The sequence below is a fragment of the Syzygium oleosum genome, unplaced genomic scaffold, assembly GCF_021117445.2.
Source record: "Syzygium oleosum isolate NSW1041296 unplaced genomic scaffold, Sole_v2.1 Sole_v2.06, whole genome shotgun sequence".
In the NCBI taxonomy this organism is placed as follows: Eukaryota; Viridiplantae; Streptophyta; class Magnoliopsida; order Myrtales; family Myrtaceae; genus Syzygium; species Syzygium oleosum.
In genome coordinates this window covers 2,510,918-2,531,423 of record NW_026607490.1, presented here as the reverse complement: position 1 = coordinate 2,531,423, position 20,506 = coordinate 2,510,918, and the positions used below count along the sequence as shown (strand labels likewise).

At 43.0% G+C, this 20,506-nt stretch overlaps 2 protein-coding genes and 1 pseudogene across 2 annotated transcripts; 1 reads left to right on the top strand and 2 right to left on the bottom strand.

Moving 5' to 3' along the window:
* Positions 1-2,470: 2,470 nt before the first annotated feature.
* Positions 2,471-4,340, top strand: LOC130138539 (tyrosine N-monooxygenase-like). The gene is made up of 2 exons (XM_056312811.1): positions 2,471-3,421; positions 3,711-4,340. Exons 1-2 carry the CDS (start codon positions 2,471-2,473, stop codon positions 4,338-4,340), a joined length of 1,581 nt encoding a protein of 526 aa, XP_056168786.1.
* A 1,209-nt stretch (positions 4,341-5,549) lies between these two features.
* Positions 5,550-8,967, bottom strand: LOC115667193 (protein SCO1 homolog 2, mitochondrial). Its single transcript, XM_030588803.2, has 7 exons — positions 8,739-8,967; positions 7,906-8,038; positions 7,661-7,739; positions 6,511-6,711; positions 6,337-6,426; positions 6,120-6,252; positions 5,550-5,688 (listed from the first exon to the last, which is right to left on the bottom strand). Exons 1-7 carry the CDS (start codon positions 8,804-8,806, stop codon positions 5,565-5,567), a joined length of 828 nt encoding a protein of 275 aa, XP_030444663.1. The 5' UTR covers positions 8,807-8,967; the 3' UTR covers positions 5,550-5,564.
* Positions 8,968-10,448: 1,481 nt separating this feature from the next.
* LOC130138410 (succinate dehydrogenase [ubiquinone] iron-sulfur subunit 3, mitochondrial-like) lies at positions 10,449-13,146 on the bottom strand (annotated as a pseudogene).
* Between the last annotated feature and the right edge of the window lie 7,360 nt (positions 13,147-20,506).

Below are 20,506 nucleotides of genomic sequence, written 5' to 3'. Positions count from 1 at the left end.
GACCATATCACACTCCACATCGTGATGGGTCCTTTTTTTTTTTTTCATAATCGTGGATAATTATACATGTGCAACTTAGGTTCTCCTCATGAAATCCAAAGCCCAAGTCTTTTCCCATATTAAGAGTTTTCCTACCTTGATAAAATAATCAGTTTCATAAATCCGTCAACGGATTCGTGCTAACAATGCCCGCGAGTTTTTAATAATGAATGTTCTTCATTTTTTACCTTGAATTAGGGGTGTACAAAGGAATCGGGAATCGCCCATAACTGGATCGGATCATCCCGGAACCAGCGATTCCCGGTTCCAATTTACTAAAACAGGTGAATACCGATTTGATTCCCGATTCTAGGCATAGAACCACCCACCAGGACGGGACTGATAATACATATAATTTTTAAGAAAAATTTCAACAAAAAAAAAGAAAACTTTTAAGAAAAATGAAAACACTAAAATCTCTAATCTGAACCTCGACGCTCAACTCCCACCTTCTCATGGCTGTGCCTTTGGCCATTGATCGCCTTCCTCTCTCGCTCTCGATCACCTTCATTTACATGAAACTTGGTGGAACCAGTTCCATAGATCTATTCAGAAACCGGACTGGCGGTGCGGTTTCCAGTTCCAATTTTTCGGAACCGGTCCTTAGTGGGCAGTTCCCGGTTCCATGGTGGGAATCACCCACCTGGACCATGCTCATCCCTACCTTGAATGGCATTCTTCATGTGAGTTCCTGTGTCTACACACTCCCACAAAACGAGGTTGTCGAGAGAAAATATTGTCATCTTTTAGAGGTTGCTCGTGTCATCAAATACCAAGGTTTCATTTCTGAAACGTTCTGGGGAGACTATGTGGTCACTGCAGCCTACTTAAAGGGGACGCCTTTAGAACTTGCAAATTCACAACAACTCAATTTGTGGAGGTACCACGTTAAACCTCGTCAAACCTTTCTTCTTATTTTTAGCACTAACGACAAGCAACCTTAATGGTAACTCGTTCTATTCAACATATTTTTCTGCTCAAAAAATGTTTTTCTTTCCATTTGTCTTTACGTAGAGCATTAGTATACACTGAGGAATCAGTCAACTACCAGAATACAAATTTAACTCATCAAACAGAAAGAAGCTTCATGAGAAGAGCGCGTGATCTTAAGCCCAAAGGCCGAGAAAGGTATGAGATAAGCACAATTACAGAGTAGCATTTCTTCAAGTACTTGCCAGCTTTGGACTATCAAAACTACCACAAGACTTGTATTTAGACCGGGAAAATTGTCTAAAAAGCTCTAAACCCATTGTACGATGGTCAATGCAATTGTAAATCTTTAAATTGTGCTAATTTAGTTCAAACCTTTAAATTGTGCCAATTTCATCCAAACCTTTAAACAACTTTTCAATTTAGTCCCAAACCTTCCAATTGTGTTAATTTGTTTATAAAGTTTTTGATAATTTGTTAATTTAGTCTTAAAACCTTTTGACGATTTACCAATTTAGTCTTTCCATTGAATTTGGCTAGAAATTGCTGACATGAACGCCAACCGGCCATCCTACGTGATACGGCCATCGCTGATGGGGATAAATTTTGCATTTTTTTTAAAAGAAAGATATTCGTTTTTTATGTTTTTTTGTCCGTTTTCTTTCCCTTGAGACTGTAGCCGGTACTCAGCCATGACTGGTGACCGGCCATAGGTGAGGGCTAGCGAGGGCATTGCAAGCGAGGGTTGAGCCCTCGTCAGATTCGGCGAGAGTGACCTTCGCCCAAGCCATGAGGGTTGAGCCCTCGCTAGATCCAATGAGGGCGACTCTTATATGTGGTCGGCGAGGGCCATGACGCCTTCGCTTGTGGTCGATCGCCGGCCATGACCGAGTTTTAGCCACAAGCCAAATGGAAATAAAATGAAAAATAAAAATAAAAATGGAAACTTTGTCGATGGTTGTGTCGGCCACACCGCATGAGATGGTCGGGTGACATTAACGTCAGCAATTTCTTACCAAAATTAGTCAGAACGGCTCAATTGACAAATCGTCAAAAGATTTATGACTAAATTGGAAAATTATTAAAATGTTTCGGACTAAATTGGCAAGTTGCAAACGGGTTAACACTAAATTAGCATAATTGAAAGATTTAACACAAGATTTATGATTTTTTGACCATTATCCCTACTTACGCTAGATTTGAAACAAGAAAATCCCTAAAAAAACATAGGCATGTTTAATTCCTTGACTGAAGTTATTAATTGCTTGCGAATCTACTCCAATTAATCACATTTATATAGAATCGGATCCTCTTGCATTTTATTTAGTAAGTACTTGATTGGTCGATTTCAGTTTCCCTATATAGCCACATCTATATCAGTGTATGTACATGCACAACTCTCGTGGTCTTCTGCATTTTCCCAAAATCCTAGTCCTATGTACCTCCGGAGAGAGCTAAGAATAGCTAGCGCGTCGACGGTTCTCTGATTGCCGCCACGATGATGAGTTTCGCCACCTTGGCCTATGGCCTACTTCTCATGGCACTAGTCTTTCACAACATCATCAAATCTTTTTGGTGCAAAAGCGTCAAAGGAATATCCAAGCCGCTCCAACTCCCCCCGGGGCCCGCCCCGTGGCCAGTGGTCGGCTGCGCCCTCAGCGTGCTCCGGAACAAGCCCTCGGGCCAGTGGATCCTTCGTTGGATGGAGGAGATGGACACCAACATCGCGTGCTTCCGCATAGGGAACACGCACGTCATCTCCGTAACCGACCCGAAGATCGCCCGGGAGTTCCTCATAAAGCAAGATGCTACGTTTGCGTCGAGGCCCGTCTCGATGTCGTCCCGGGCTTTGAGCGGGGGCTATTTGACCGCCATCTTCTCGCCCCACAGGGAGCAGTGGCAGAAGATGAGGCGGGTCGTGAAGTTGGAGATCATATGCCCGGTGCGATACAAGTGGCTCCACGACAAGAGGGCCGAGGAAGCTGCTAACCTAATGAAGTACGTCTTCAACCAGTGCCAAAGCCTAGGGCAGGTGAACCTGAGGCAGACAGCGAGGCACTACTGTGGGAATGTGATAAGGAGGCTGATGTTCAGCAAGAGATACTTTGGCAAAGGAAGGGAAGATGGAGGACCAACCATGGATGAAGAACAGCATGTGGACGCACTGTTCAAAGCGGTGAACTATCTCTACGCATTCTGCGTCTCCGATTACTTCCCGTTCTTGGTGGGGCTCGACCTCGATGGGCATGAGAAGGTAGTGAAAGATTGCACGAGGACGTTTCGGAGGTTGCATGAGCCCATCGTGAACGAGAGAATCAAACAATGGAGGGACCATTCGAGCTCGCAGAGTAATGAAAAAGAGCCTCAAGACCTGTTGGATGTTCTTATTATGCTGAAAGACTCGCAAGGGAAGCCATTGCTCACGCCACATGAAGTCAAAGCGCAGGTTACGGTGAGAAATTTGTTCGTTCTTGTTGTATGTATCTATTATTATCATCATCAAAGGTTAGAAAGCAAACCATAGAAGGTTATATACTTGGTCGAAAAAGTCGATATCTATGCGCCCTAATGTCAATGTCATTAAACTTATCCAAAAGCTAATTTAAAAGCTCCTTAAGAAAGATTTTCCTATAATAAATACATACTTACACATACTCTTATTTCCATATTTGTGGTTATAAATTAGATTTCGAAGTTAACTTAAGATGCATACCTTTTTTGGTACGTCTTGATATGTGTAGGAAATTATGATGGCCGCGGTGGACAATCCATCGAGTGCAGTGGAATGGGCAATGGCGGAGATGATAAATCAGCCCGAACTCCTGAAGAAAGCTAGAGAAGAAATAGATAGAGTCGTGGGAAAGGAGAGGTTAGTCCAAGAGTCCGATATCCCCCAGCTCAACTACATCAAGGCATGCGCTCGGGAGGCTTTCAGGCTCCACCCGATCGTGCCCTTCAATGTCCCGCACGTTGCCCTGTCGGACGCTATTGTGGCCGGCTACCACATCCCCAAGGGCAGCCACATCCTCTTGAGCCGGTTAGGCCTTGGTAGAAACCCTAAAGTGTGGGACGAACCCCTCGAGTTCAAGCCCGAGCGGCACATCACGAGCGATGATGTGGAAGTCGTGCTCGCGGAGCCTGACCTACGATTCATTACCTTCAGCACGGGCCGCCGTGGGTGCGTTGCCATGCAGCTCGGGACGACGGTGATCGTGATGCTCCTTGCCAGGCTAATCCAGGGGTTTAACTGGAGCATGCCTCCTAATGTTTCGAGCATCGATCTTAAGGAGTCAAGGGATGACTTGTCCCTGGCTGAGCCATTGGTACTTCAAGCTGAGCCGTGCTTGCCAAACCATCTCTATCCCATATAGAGAAGTATGTGTGACTTTAGCATGTTTCGCCATCTGGCATCTCAAGGTATCACCCTCTCAATAAAAATATATTCCGGACTTTTCAAAAATTATATTGCGGAAATAATCTAATTTTAAGCATTTCATACACCATATAATTCAAATAAAATGAAAAGACATGAGCCGTAACTATCCGGGGCGACCTCCCCATGGGTTGATTGCTGCTCATGCACCGCCGGCAATGACACAGTGGCGGTACGAGAGCTAGCATTTTAAAACGCAAGGCAAAGGGGTCGAAACCCTCTGTTGCGATACTAATAAATGCATTCGACCTCTGCGTGTGTACTTCCACAACGGAGCTCTGACGACGAATTCGACATACCTCTTGTACTTTCTAATCATTGGCGGTGCCGGGGCAATCACGATCAAGTATTTCAAAATGGGTACGAGACTCTTATGGTAACGTCGGTCCATCCTCCTAGGAGGGGGACCAAGAAAATTTGATGCGACCGGGGGAGTCGAAATTAACACGCGGCGTGTTTGGACACAGCGATAAGAGAGAGGGGGCGCTGCTGCCGCCCCGAGGAAGTGCTAGCGTATCCGCGGATCCATGCGGAGGCAATCCCCCACCCGGCTCGGGTCAGACCCTCGGATTGACCCTCTCCTAAGCCCGTCAACGGGCGCCGCTGACGTGGCGAGATCCGGGCGGGCGATGTTCCCCGCGGGCTCACGTGGACGCGCCAACACAGTACCCCTCTTTCTTCTTCTTCTTCTTCTTCTTCTTCTTCTGCTTCTTCTTCTACTCCTTTCTTCATCAATCATCACCGTGTCGTCCTCGACCTCGTCTTCGTCGCGGGCTGTTCCGCGGATAAGAAGAAGGAGTTGGTCGTCGGGTCATCGAAGACGAAGAGAGAGAGAGAGATGCTCCCGATTCAATCTCGAGTGCTCTTGGCGGTCGCTCGCTGCTCGTCGTCTTCTCCGAATCGCCCTTCCGCGAACGCTCTCTCAACTCTGTAAACTCTCTCTCTCTCTCTCTCTGGTGTTGGGTTTCATGTTGGAGGGTTTGCATGGTGCGTCTGCGTATTTAGGGTTTTGGGTAGGTGATGTATGGAGAAGAAGTTCTGCCGAGCGAATCGTATAAACCCTATCTCATCGTCTGTGTGCCGCCCTTGATGTTTTTGCCTGGGACTTGTTAGCGTTTGGTTCGTGTTTTTTTCTTTCTCTCTCTGCCTACTTGATCAGTCGTCACTGGGCAGTGCGACTTCTTGGGTTTCTCTGTATTTCGGTGGCTATTGCTTCCGACAGTTCTTCAGTACCGTACTCCACTCCGAAGCAGCGCGCCACCTCCATCTTCGGATTCAGCAAGTACCTGTTGAAGTTTTTGGGCGTCATGACGCATTTTCAACAGATTAAAACAGAGCTTCACACACAAGTACACAGAAAGTGTATAGAAAAGGAACCCGGCAGTGTACCCGATCCTTTGTTTCCTTGAGAGGCGAACTACCCAACCAAAAAACCCAGTCGGATATCAACCTCAACTGAACTGAAAAGGCCAGTCCAATCCCTCTCTAGTTTTATATTTGCATTTCATTGAAAGTTCAACTCTCTGGATTATGTATACCAATTAAACACAATATGACTAAGAGTATATATTTGTCAATAATGCCACATTTATCACAAAACCCCTCACTATCTATGCACTTCACGCCATTTTAGTTTACCAGGGCAATCAAGGCCAGAGTCATGGAACTACATGAATTTAAAGCGCAAGAGAGAAACTTATAGGTCAAAAGGGCTTACATGTTGTGAGAGGTCTCTACAAGATAATCATCCCCGTCCTCTTCGACCTTCCTGAAGTAAACTCGGTATTCCTGCGCCATCTGTCTAACAGCAGCAACAGGTCCTATAAGTCCAGTTATTCTCGAATGGAACTCTGCAGTCCTTTAAAGAATTGCAGACACTTAGCGGCAAATCATGTTTGGAAACAAAGTAATGGAAAAATTAGGGGAACCCTGACCTTTAAGATAAGCACGGAGATGAGAAGGTGTATCCCTCTGAGGATCAATCGTGACAAATACTGGTAAAATCTCTGCGTTCTGTTTTGACTCTTGCTTGTAGCAGTATACAAAATGTCAGTGACACCCTCAATAAGATAATTGATGTCACAAATATGTTGGTACAAGAGCCAAACCTAATGTGTCAATAGCCTTCGCCATTGTATTGAGTTGTTCGGGACCAACATCAGGTGATGATGTATACCCGAAATAGAGGAGTACCCATTCTCCTTTGATGTCCTTTTCAGTGACAATCCGATGTTCCGTGTCAATTAAAGAAAATGGTCCACCAATAATCGGTCCCCTGACTGCATTTCCTTCCCTGGTACTACCTTGACCTAATTCAACAGAAGAGATCCTATAAACGGTCACTTACGTCTTCACAAAACCAGAGCTTTATTTCTAGATCACCAGCAAATTTTCAGGTGTCCTATTCTGGTCAGTATACCAAGGTAACAAGCCTCACTATAGAGATTGCACGTGTAAATCCTCAAGTTGATCCTGGATTAATTGGGTGCTGGCTACCCTCAGTTCCAGATCATCACATTACAAGTTTCTTCATGAATATTTAATGCAATTAGTTACTTTCGGAACTTTAGTTTTGAGGCAGGAGAAATGAAGTAAAACATTTAGTTGAATTTAAATGATGCGGGAACGGGAACTTCCACAGGAAGCAGGAGGTGATAAGTAGCAGAAAAAGCTTGAATACATGTGTTCTTTAATTCACTTGAACCTAAACTAAAGCACGAAAAGGTATCCATCCTAAACAGAATGAGCTTATCTGAAAACTGCACCAAGCAAAGCGCACATATGGAGTTTAAGAGAGTTGAATTTCCAGAGTAATATAAGTGAGGTTTTACTTTCGGCATCTGCTCATAATGGGCACGTAACCATCAGTAAGTGGGCGCTACAAGCAGTATCCTCATTAAATTGCTTTGAAGATTCTGGCAATAAAATCCATGGGACAAAAAAATCACTGACTACAGATGTCTAATCATGCTTGACAAATTAATCTTAGGCCTCTTGGTTCATATGTTTCCATCTTTCTCATGCAACTTACTTTGGCATCTCAGAAAAGCACACCCATAAAACTGTTGACTTATCTCAAAATGAAAGAGAATCGCTCAATGCTCTTAAACCTTAAGTGCTCCGACACAGATATGGTAGGAAAGGAAAGACATGGATGAAAGGAAAGATTATTCCTCAAGGCACAAAAGCGATTCCTCCTATTTCTTCTATTTGAACCTTTGTAAGATAAAAAAAGAATAAGTCAACAACAAGAGTTACCTTTTAAAGTTGCTCTCCTCTCGTCATTATAACGGACTAGAACTCCAGCCCCGACAACACCTCCTACCATAAGACTAGGCTGCATAAGATTGAAAAGAAAGAAATAAGAATGCATAAAGAAGCCCACGCACACTACAAGACTGTGACCAACTAGTGTAGGTGCCTAAATATTTACAATATGTTGCACAAGCCAGAAAAGCAAGACAACAATCATCTCACAAAGAAAATGAACTATGGTGACATACGATGAGATAGTTTCGCCAAGACCGAGAAGCATCTGCTTCTGCAGGAAATACAGGATACACATTTCGACTCCCATTACCATTTCTGGAGGATTTTGAATAATTAAAAGTTTGAACCTTCCTCTGCGGCCCAAACCTACAACAGATTCACAAGTGGTCAACAAAGTGAACAAGGCAGGTACTTCTGACCATAAAGCTTTTCCAATGCACATGACTATGGCACTAGCAATTAGACCATCCTAGATGTTACTCATACTTCCATACTTCATATACTCTGCCAAAAAAACAAGAATCCACATTACTCAGCTAAAAGACTGAGAAAACATTGCTTCCAATCATCTAATTTTAGACATCAAGCATAGTCGCAAGCTTTTCACAAAAGAACAACCCCAGGAGCCATCCGCCTAATAAAAACCTGAATCGAGCAACCATCTGAACACCAGTGAAACTACAGACCAGTACTGACCCACATCTTGCATGCTCAAGATGAATCTTTAAAACCAAAGTAGAGCAAGCATAAACTGAATCACCACTATGAGTCTATGATTTGGCTTCATAAGTTTCACAAAATGCTTCCCACTAGAAAGCCCTGACAGTAACAATTCGCCAGGAAATTTTCATACCAAATAGCTCCCTCCAAATTGAAACACAACCCAACCCATTAAAAGATCCCAACAAGAGTCCCTTCATCGAAATGAGGCTAAACATCAGCAAAACCACAGACGCATAACTCGAGAACGGGAATATCGAGGCGTGAATGAAACTCAGCGAGACAAAAAAACCAACTTTGAGATGGAAAATCCGAAGAAGCGAAAAAGGGTTCAAGGTGTCCCCACCTCTGGAGCAAATTCGAAGCGTCTCTCAAGCGGTGCTTGGGAGACGGGAGGACGCGACGAAGAAGCATAGTCTAGGCGGTGAAAAAGTTTGACATGGGGTCAATCCCGAAATGGGTTTAAAAGACGGACCGGTGGGCAACTCTTTGGATTGTTTTCCAAGGATCCACGAAGCATTTGCATTGTTGCCCAAGGCAAATGGTGTCGATCATGCGGTACGCACGAGCAGGGACAGCCGAAGTTCATATTTCTCTTCTCTGTAAGAATCTCCCAAGCAGAAGATAGGTTCAGCGGTTGAGCCGGGCCAGGCCGGGCTGGGCTAGGGTCATTTTTGGGCCGGGTCGGCATTTGGACGGGCTTGATTGGGCCGGGTCGGGGCTTGGACGGGTCTTTCGTTTGAGCCCGGCTACGCCATCGCAGCACTAAGAACTAAAGGGTGAAACCGAGTCGGGACGAGTCACTCGCTAGTAGGTTTAGGACTCAACACGATAAATACTCGACATCGACACGTCCGATCCCAAATCAAGCTCGAACTTGAGCTCGGCTAGTTCAGTGGTCTAATCCAATTTCTATCATGTTCGATATTCTAGACGCGTGAGCATTTTGAGAATGCGTAACGTGTCTACAAACATACATTGATGGAAGGAACGTCTTCGAACTTATTGAACACAAACTCGAGCTTACTTATGGTGAGCGGGTTAATTGGCTGCCGCGTAGCCCCAGCCCGAGTTGCCAACACCCGAAATTTATTTTAGCTTCTTCCTTTTTTTGGGGGTCTGCTTGTTTCAAGGTAATATAACCTTGTAACTTTACAGGCACGTTTGATTTTTTCATACATAATCATCGTTTTTTGCAAACTTTCAAAGGCTGAAAGAGTATAATGTTAGCAGTTGATGAACATCTTTCTGAAGAACATGATGTCCGTCTGGCTTAACATTGTTTGGCGCCTAGTATACGTCGTTGAGTAGGGTGGCCGGATCTAACTATTGGGGATAGGACTACTGTTTGGATTATGAAAGGTTAGGTATATAGAGCGTAGTTAGCTGGAACAAATCATGCACAATTTACCGCACTCGATTTACTCAAAATATTAGTATGATAACGATTAAGAAGGATTTCAAGTAATTATGACAGAAAAGGAGAGAGAATTTGAACAGATTGAACTGTGATAATGTTTACACCAAAGATCAATCAAGTCACTATAATCGGCATGACATCGATTTGAGTAAGCATATCACCTGAGAGCAGGTGAGTTGGCTATCAACGAGATACTGACTACAGGGTCATTATCGATGGCCATACTGATCACAAGAATTCTTATGACAACAACCATTTAGTTGACAATTGCCTAGTAAAATTGATCAAGTACCGGAAACCAAGTGCCAAAAAAGGTAAAGATATCGATTGAAGGACATCGATTGGCATTTGAATGAAAAATCATTTGAGAACAAACCATATTGTGAGCAAAGTGAACGCGAAGGTTAGGGCACAACAGATCGTGATCGTAATTAGAGGACGAATTTGAAGGAGTAACAACTTTTCATTTTCTTCTTTCATTTTCTCAAAAGGAGAAATGAAAGCAAAAGCCATTGTTTACATCATTCAAAACAGTTTACGGGACGACCACGAAGTAACCAAACAATTCATTTACATCGTAATGCGATAGCTCGAGAACATAGAGATCATTGCACTCGTGCTCCTAACAACACTTGCTCAGCGACTCTCGGCCTTCCCGACTGGCACCGAAAGTAAATGCCAGGTCTTCATCTTGTGAATAGCACCGGTAGGGTCAAGGCTTTTCGGACAGGTCTTGGTGCAATTCTTTTTCGTCCTGCATCTGAACTGTTGGTAGCGCGCAACATAAATCCAATACCTTCACCTAGGGAGATCGCCAAAAGATAGCTCAAGTACGAGCCTATCAACATATCCTGTTGGACCCACCTTCACTCAAAATCTTAAGTCAATGAATTATGGGTCAACTAGGATATATTAACTGCTCAACACCACATCAATTATTCAATGTGGGACTTCTCTAACACAACTCATACTTGTATCTTAACAATCTTCCCCTCAAGTGTGAGCTCAGTGTTAGGTTTGCTCGTCCTTAATTTAGGTATTATTCTACATCTGTTTATCTTAAGCTGAATCTCCAAATCATTGCAATGCACTCGCAACTAGGCACAACAACCATCATCAACTGCTAACTTGGGATTGCATCACCCATAGTCTTTATCGCGTCACCAAACCAACTGTCCATGAACAAGAATTCACTGAAACACCCACTGCCAAGCACTCACTGAAACCTCTAATCTATTCTGGTGTTTGGTGAATATTTCAGTGGATTACATTACCCATGGTCTCTATAGTGTCACCAGACCAACTGTCCATGGTCATTTTCTCGCCAGACCTTTGATGACAATTTCCACCCAAAACAAGTGTTGATTATGAGATTTCTTTCTTGAAATATTCACCAAACACCAGAATAGATTGGAGGTCCACCAATCAATCATCGGCTCTGATACCAATTGTTGCGGAAGCCAAGCGATCGAACAATAAAATATATAGAACAAGAATAAATCAGACACCAGATTTACGTGGTTCAGTCGTAATGACCTACGTCCACAAGAAGAGCAGCACAGAATTTCACTATAGATCAAACGATACAACAAAGATTACAACCACACTCGAGTCACTCAAACACTCTTCCCAAGCCCCAATTACACCCAATAAATCATGCGGTATTTAACCTTAATAATTCCTCACGAAATAATCTCTCAATCTCACGAAAGAATTACACACAAATCTTAACACAAGATTTTTGCTTGAACACTAATTTCTCTTGGATGTAATTCACGAACAAGAATTCACTGAAACACCCAAAGCAATTCACTAAAACACCCACTGCCAAGCACTCACGAACGCGGCGCTTCAAGATTGTGCATGCCGTGTGAGTGCACAAGAAGCGCAGTTACTGTGCACAGTCTTGAAGCGCCGCGTTCGTGAGTGCTTGGCAGTAGGTGTTTCAGTGAATTCTTATTCATGAATTACATCCAAGAAGAATTAGTGTTCAAGCGAAAATCTTGTGTTAAGATTTATGTGTAATTCTTTCGTGAGGAATTATTGGGGTTAAACACTGCGTGATTTATTGAGTGTAATTGGGGCTTGAGAAATACTTAGAGTGTTTGAGTGACTTAAGTGTGGTTATAATCTCCGTTGTATCGCTTGATTTATAGTGGAATTCCGTTCTACTCTCTCTGTAGACGTAGGTCACTACGTTCAAATCACAAAAATCTGGTGTCCAATTTATTTTCTCATTCTGTCTATTTTATTGTTCGATTGCTTGGCTTCCGCAACATGTACAACCTTTTTCGGTCCTCCGTTAGTGCCTGGAGTCGCTCGTCAGCGAATTCGTTACCATTGTCAAAGAAGGGAACACAATAGATGACCGATATAATCTAGTTCCTGCACTAAAAAAGACCGACAGATACTTTACCACACCAATGAATAACAAAAGGCATTGCTTGCTTTATCCTAGCTCCCACATTGGTTAACTTCAAATTCGAGCTCGGTGAAACAAAATGGAACTTTACTTGCTCTTGTTAGTCATAGTTCAAACTTGCCGTAAGACACGGTCCATATGCACCCAAACTCATATTGAAGCCTTAAAAACCGAATGAGACATGCCGGATGCACAACCAGTTTATCGAAAAGGCTACCAAAAAATAGCGATTACCATTTTGGACAAGAAAATATGAAGCCTTGGAACCGAAAGGAGGATATGGATTACCTATCACATATCCATCTATAAGCGCGGAGAAGCGGGGCTGGTCCCAAGGACTCTTCTGGATTCCACCAATAGGACGGGCATGAACTGCTACAGCACGCACATAATGTGCATTCGTAAAGCCCGTCCAATCTCTTTCTTTCTGCCGGAGTTTACCGGTATTCCCGACCATCTTCAGGCTGATGTCTTGTCTTAAGCCATGGCTCAATTGACCTGTTCAAGGCAAAGAGAAACCATATATGTATATAAAGTATAATTGAAAGAATGACCCTTTTAACCAACCTCGACTCTGTGTATTCTAAATTCTGAAAATCCAGTATAGTAACATGAATAAATTCGCGACTATATACCACAAATTAGGGAGGTTAATTATTGTGAATGGCTTACTTGTACTGCTGATAGAAGCTGGTGAGGTCGACAACGAGGTCCTTGATGACAAAAGTGTGCGGGAGGGGAGTGAGGCCACATCCTTGTGAGCCGGATGGGTCTTGGCAGAAACGCTGAAGTGTGGGACGAACCTCTCAAGTTCATGCCTGGGTGGCACATCAGGAGTGATGCCATGGCAGTCGTGCTCACAGAACTCGACTTGTGATTCATTTCCTTCAGCACCGGCCGACGTGGGTGCATTGCCGTGCAGCTTGGGACGACGATGATAGTAATGCTCCTTGCCAGGCTAATTCAAGGGTTTAACTGGAGTACACCCCCTAATGTTTCGAGCATCAATCTTATCGAGTCAAGGAATGACTTGTCTCTTGCCGAGTCATTGGTTGTTCAAGTCGGGCCGTGCTTGCCAAACCATCTCTATCTAATATAGAAAAGTATGTGACTGTAGTATGTGTAGGACATATACGTATTGAGAACCTCGATTTTTCCATGTGACATCTGAATTTATCACCCTATCAATTATTCTAGGCTATTTATTGTGAAAGCAATCTAATGTTAAATACTTCATGCATTATATAATACAAATAAAATGGAATGACATGAGGTGTAACTGTGTCGCCCGCCCCCCTTGGGTCGATTGCAACTCATGCAAGCTTATATTTGCCTAAATCTATTGATATCATGTACCACCAGTGGCTACATAAAGTTACGAGAATCAGTTTCAAAACGCGAGGTCACGAGATCATAAGCCAATGCTATAGTAATATCTTCATGCCTGTAGATTGTAGACCCCCAAAACTCTCATAATGGAACTCCGACCCCCGATATCGACAAATCTCGCATACTTTCATATGTTGACACCTAAATTTTGTCTATTCATTTAGGGTTTTATCGCATAAAAATCAGGGTTTAATTTTTTAACCACTAAACCAAAAATATTTTCTTTAAATTGCATGGCATGTAGACATTAGGCACATTTGCATTAATAGGGCCTATTAGGACATATCCGTATATAAAAAATAAAAAAAAAATTCAAAAAATTTCCGGGCCAGTTCAGTATGCCCATTTTGTTTCTTTTCTTTCATGCGGCCCATCTCTTCTTTCTTTCCTTTGTTGCATGTTCCGCGCGGGCCGGCCCTTTTCCCGTCGGCCGGGCCCGCACGCCCTTTCTTCTCCCCCCAGTCAACACTTTTGAAGCGTACGGGGGAGACGAACGGTAGCGAGCGCGAGAACGAGAATGCGAAGCCGGAGCGGGGGCGAGGCACGAGGAGAGAGTTCCGAGAGAGAAGACAAAAGAGAGCTTTTCACCAAGGATAGCTCTCCCTCTGCACGCGCACAGAAGAGAAGCAAAAGACAAAAGGGGGAGCTCTTTCATGGACTGGGAGGGAGGCCTTTCTTTCTCTCTCTTTGGTCTCCATCCGCAGACACACGACAAAGGAAAAACTACAGTTTGCACATCCAGAGGGAGAGAGTTTTCTGGAGACGAGGAGAGTTTGACTAGGGAGAGAACAGAGAGAGATTCGGAGGGAAAGAAGAAACGGAGAGGGAGTTGAAGAAGAACCGGAGAGGTCCGAGGCTTGCCCGCTCGCCGGAGGTTCGCCCGAACCGTCGCCGAATCCCCCCAACCGTAATGCTTCGCTCCGGTCGGCTGCAAACCAGGTGGGTCTCTCTCGGCCTTCCCCTGTTTCGATCTCCTTCCCCTGCCTCTCGGGTGCCGGGCACACCGAGCTTATTCGATGGTCGTCCGGCCCCGTCGACCGAGGCAAAAATTTTTTGGCAACCGGTGAGGATGGTCTAAACGTTATATGTTGAGAATCGACCATAAAATCGGTCAAAATCGGATCTGTGGCTCCATTTTCGGGTTGCACCACACATGTTCGATGAAGTGTCCAAACGAGGAACCAAATCGATTTTCGCGAATCCATGCTTGGAACTTGTTTTTTTACGCTTGATTAGTTCTCATATATGTTGAATGGTGACTGCAATATGTGTTGTTACGTGGCTTTGTTGCGACATGCACTTCGTCCGAGTCGGCTGTGTGTACGCGTTCCTTCGCGGAGGAGCCACTCCCTTGCCAATAAAGCCTACGGTTGAAAGCCGTCCTTGTTAGCTCCCTGGCCTTCCCACTCCTGCACAGGAATTCTTGTTTTGTTTGTTGGTTTGTTTGCTGTTGGTGTGGTCTTAGTTAGTGTCGAAAATCGGCCGCCGATGTTAGTGGTTTGGTGGCCGGAGAGGTGGCCGATGGGGGTGATTCAGTGGACAGCTGCGGTGGCTAACGGTTAGGGCGTGAGCCCAGTGGCGGTCATTGGCATTGGCGGCCCGTGCCGGCGGTCGGAGTGCCGAGGTGAGAGTCACGTGGAATACAGGCAGGCGTGAGGAAGTCTCGGTGAAGGGCCACCGAAGAAGAAGAAGACTCCAGGAAGGAAATGCTCGTGGGGAGAGAGACCAGAAAAGACAAAAGAGAAAAAAAGAATAAAGAGAAAAACAAAAGAAAAAAAAATAGAAAAGAAATTGCTAAAGGGGGGTTCCGAGCAGGTCAAAGAGAACCGGGCCGGGCGGACGGGTCGAAACCGGGTAGGGTTTTGTGCTTGGGCTGACTTTAGGTTTATTGTGTTTTAATGGCTTTGGGCTCTTCTTGGTTCGTTTCGTGAATGGGCTGATTTGGTCAATTTGGGCTGAAGTGTTATTTAGGTTTTCATTTATAGTGGGCTGGACCTAGGTGTTTTTAATTAATTGTTTTTGGGTTGTAGTTTTTTTTATTCCGAAGTGGGCCTTCGCGCGCCGCCTCGCGGCGGAACCGGGCCGGCGCGCCCGCTCGCGGCCCCGGGCCGCCCGCCTCGCGACGGACCCGGGCCGGCGCGCCCGGGTCAATCCCGATCCGGGTCGGATGTGGAGATCCGACCCGGATCCGATTTTATAATATTTTAATATTATTTTTATTATTTTAATATTAAAAAAATTTTAAAAAGAAAAATTGCAAAAAAAAATATATATATATATATATATATATATATTTTACCCTGGTCGGATGTGGAGATCCGACCCGGTCTATTTTATATTATTTTAGTATTTAAAAAAAATTTCAAAAAACAATTTTTAAATTTTTTTTTAAAAAATTATTTAATTAAAAAAAATTCGAAAATTAAAAAAATGTTATTTGGGCTTTGAAATTGGCTTTTCTTGCCCCTTTTGCGTGATTAGCGTCATATTTGATCGCACATTGCCTGATTCACACACTTTGAATTGCGCATTCAATTTAATCTCGCATGTGGCTGATTATGCACGTTAAGTTCAGGCATTGATTGTTGCTTCTCTTAGCTTGGTTAGGAATGAATTTTTGAGACTCCCAATTAGTGTGAACACGTTAGGTGGTGAATTGAGCAAGATTAGGTACCGAAAGGGCACTAGTTGTTCAATTAGTGTAATCAAGTCCCCGTATCCATTGAATCTCTGGTTCGTAGAAGTAAAGCATTTCTCCCGTGTTTTACTTGGGTGTCTAGTCGACCCACCAAAAACTGATTAGTGGCGACTCCTAGATGAAATTGATTTGCATGTTAACAACTTAAACTTAAGTCGCGAATTGGTATGGGCTTGGGAGAGCTCGAGCTAGGTTTAACTTAGTAATCCATTAGCCAAACCCCTTAGGCGGCGGGGCCGGTTCGGGGAGGTCGCGACAACTTGGCGACTCCACTGGGGACTTGAGGACTTAGGCCTAGTATAGCTTGATTGCTTGTTAACTAATGTGGTCTTATGGCAGCGCATCGTGAAGGCTAAGGTAAGTCCGCTAACAAAGTGTTAAATGGTTTTGTAGATTGGGAGTTATAAAGGGTGGAGTAATTGTTGACTCTTTGTTTTGCAGGTTTGGAGTTTGGGAATGAATGTTTATTTTTTCGGATGCTTGAAGCATTGTTTGCTTATAAACTGTTGTGCATGCTTTAAATGTTTTAACACTACACTGTTGCACACACAATCATCTTTGCCGGACTGGCTGCACTAGGAATGTTTAGGATGGTATTGAGTTGGATACGACTTCGACCGCGAGGCCGCGTAGTAGAGGTTGCCCAACTCAATCCCGAAAACTTATTTCTTGGTGTCGAGGATGCTTACCTTTGCCCGTGAGGCCGCGTCGCATTGGGGTATCATTCTTGACTGAGCCGGAGTTACGAGGACTTGGCTTAGTACGCGAGGCCACGACTAGTCATCCCACCCTCGTAACTCCAATTTGTTGAGCCATCTAGAGTAGAAGTCAAGCCGCACGTTACATTCGCATGTTTATGTGATTAAAAGTTTGTCATCCAATGTAAGTATGGTTTCTCTCTTTACTTGTTCACTTTTGGTTCAAACTTTCATTTTTGAAATTTATGGAAGTCAATCGAATGCCCTAGGTGATCTAAGCTTATAATTGAAAATTTCAGACAATCACTGACAGTAAACCTTGAGCATAAATCTCAAACACCTTTAATTTGGCCCTACCAAAACAGATGATTTTGTCTAAATTTTCAGTTATAGTCTTAAAATCACATTTTTTGTTCAGAAATTCTTTCAAGTCAAGATTGTATTTTGGGGCATAAAATTGAAATCACGTTTTCAATAAAATTCTTTCTTGTTCGCATTTCGGAATCAAAATTCAAATCACTTTTTGTGTATTAATTTTTTAAATAGGAATCATCTCATTTTTGCAAAAGTGAAATCGCAAATCAGTCTTTCAAATTTGATATGCCGCATTTTGCGATGAAGCTTTTGGAATAAAAAGGGCGCTCGATTGATAGCCGCGATTTGATCTTTTAATGATATCTCCACTTACGATGAAATCTTGGTGAAATACTAAATGCCCACAAATAGGAACCATGGGGACATGTATTGTTGCCTCGCTTTCATCATAAGAGGCGACATCAGTGAAAGACCACTTTTTCATTCACATACTAACGTTGTCTTCGTTTTGTAGGTTATGCATAACAGTCATCCCTTGGAATTCTCTTGCTTAATCATGCAAGGAAGTGTACTTTAGAGTTAGAACGGGAATTGTTTGTTTGCACTCCTCTATTCAAGAGTTTTTCAAACTTTATCCTTGTTTTTTATTCTTATTGGGAACCAATGTTTTCTGATTTTTAATTGTGAACCCAATCGATATTTTTGTAAATCACGCAACTCACGTCTTTGAGTAATGAGGTTCTAATTTAGATCATTGTCCTTTGAAAGTAATTGCAGTACTTCCAATTGAGTCATCGAGTTAGGCTTTTATGCCCTACCTTCAAAATGTTTTGAAATTGAGTTTCAAGAACGACTTGCATAAAATTGTATCTCTTCACCTGGCCAATTTTGCAGGTTGATTTGCAAAAGGACATCGTGAGATGGTAACTCTGTAATCGTTCCAATAAGAACTCTTTGTGCAACAACTGACTCGTTCATCCATTTTTGTCAAAACAGGTTAAGAGAAATACTTCTTGTCGTTCAATTGCTATGAAATTTCTTCAACACTCTTTACAAGGAGCTATGATGGATTCGGATGAAGTAGATAATTGCAAAGTGGGAAATACCGAAGCGTGAGATGACACTTGAAGGACTCTAATGGCGTAGCTGACTTTCAAGAAGGTGTATCACTCCAGTAGAACAGAAACGACAGACAATCGCCCAACCATAAAAGGTTGTATCTCGTTCCTCGTTTTAGTTCATGTCATGATTTGTTCCTCATGATAATTGGAGTCTTGATAAATGTGATACTCTCCTTTCTATATGCAGGAATAATGAAAAATGAGCGGAGTTCTGCAAGCAAACATGATAAGTCATTGCAATGCCAATTTTCCCCCACAAAAAAGAGAGCACTTAATAGGGAGATAATGTGGCCAAAACGGAGATTGGAGGGGCACAATATTTCAAGAAATTCTCAAACAAATCACGATGGAACGACAATGGAGATGGATTGAGGACCGGACGCCAAACTTCATCTAACTCAATGTGAAGCATTTGACCAAAGGGCAAAGTCTTTCCTTCCCCCCACCAAGCAAGCATGATGGGGCAACATATGTAGAACAAGGCCTCTCACCAACAAATCATAACAAGATATCCAATTTAGCACAAAAGGATGTATCGTTCCCAAATTGAGGTCAATTGAGAATGGAGATAACATATTTCATTTCCTTCCGCAGATGATGAATGGGTCAAGTCACCTGAGGGGTAGCAACCACCGACGAGGAAGCATGATGAAATGGAGTCTATTGGCTCGACACGAAATCAAGAAATGTGTTGAACCACAACGGCGAAACTCCCGACTCAGGAAATACGACGAGGCGAAATCATCCACATCGGCATAAAAGGGGTTGTATCGTTCCTAAATTAGCTTAACATAGAATGGAAATGACTTGGGCCATCTCTCATCTTGCAGATAGGGGAATAAATAGGGCAAAACATCCAAGGGACAATGCCCTTAGATAGCAAAACAATGCCGAAAAGTCAAGGCAAAAGAAAGCGGGTGGAGGGAAATGTTAATACCCAAAGCAAAAAAAGAGAGGAGTTGCTGAACATCCAAGAAGGCGAATTCAAATGAGGGTAAATTGTATCGTTTCCAATTGTACATATTGATTTCATTTTTGACATGATTCTCTTTTCCTTTGATAGGAAACATCAAATACCTGAAGGACAAACACAAATGAAGGGTAATGATGTATCGTTTCCAATTTTTCAATTTATAAATATTCATGCACTAACACATTCTTTCCTATTTTTATAGGGTTACCAAGTCGCCACGCCGCAGGTAAGTACCCTCCTTCCAGAATTCAAATGGAAATCAAATGGATAATTTTCACCACAAAGAAAAAGTCTTTGATGTTTTTGAGAAAAAAAACAAGCACTAAAGTGGAGACTGAGAAAGCAAGCTCTTCACAAAAAATTTTGAATATCATCCTTATTAAAAAATTGTCTTTGTGCTTGGTGAATCATTCATTTTGAATCAAAATTCCCCATGGAGATTAATTTACTCAAATGATCTCAACAAAATGAGAGGAGATGTTAATTATGCCAAGCGAGAAACACTTAAGATGAAGAAAGGCAAACCATTCCCAAACACGTCCTGTAAACACTTTGAGAGGAGTGAAAAAGAAAACCCGTGTTGTTTAAGGATGAGGGATTCATTCGCAAGTAGTACATGGATCAAAGTAAAAAGAGGCATTTCTTTCCTCTACCCTATACACTACAGGTGATCATAGTTAAGCCCATTTGAGCCTTTAAATGTGAAGAATTCTCAAAATGCCCCTGTCAAGAACCACCCCACAATTGGGGCAAATTTGGAGATTTTGGTTAACATCATTTGGTGAAAAGATGAGAAAGATTTCTTTGCTCTCACTGGTATCAATCTTTTTGTGGTAACTCCAGGTGAATCTTCGTGGAAGCTCGAAGCATCCCAAAATGAAGAAGAGCATTCATTTCTCTACCCAAACACTCATACCCTTTGTTCAGCTGAGTTTAGACTGAATATTTATTTCTAAAGCCTGAGTAGTGATTGTCTTCCCACACTGGGGCAAGGCACATGATTTACCAAAATAATTGGTGCTTATTCTCGAAAGTCCTCGGAGCTCAAAAGATTCAAATCAGTAAGGGTCAAATGAAA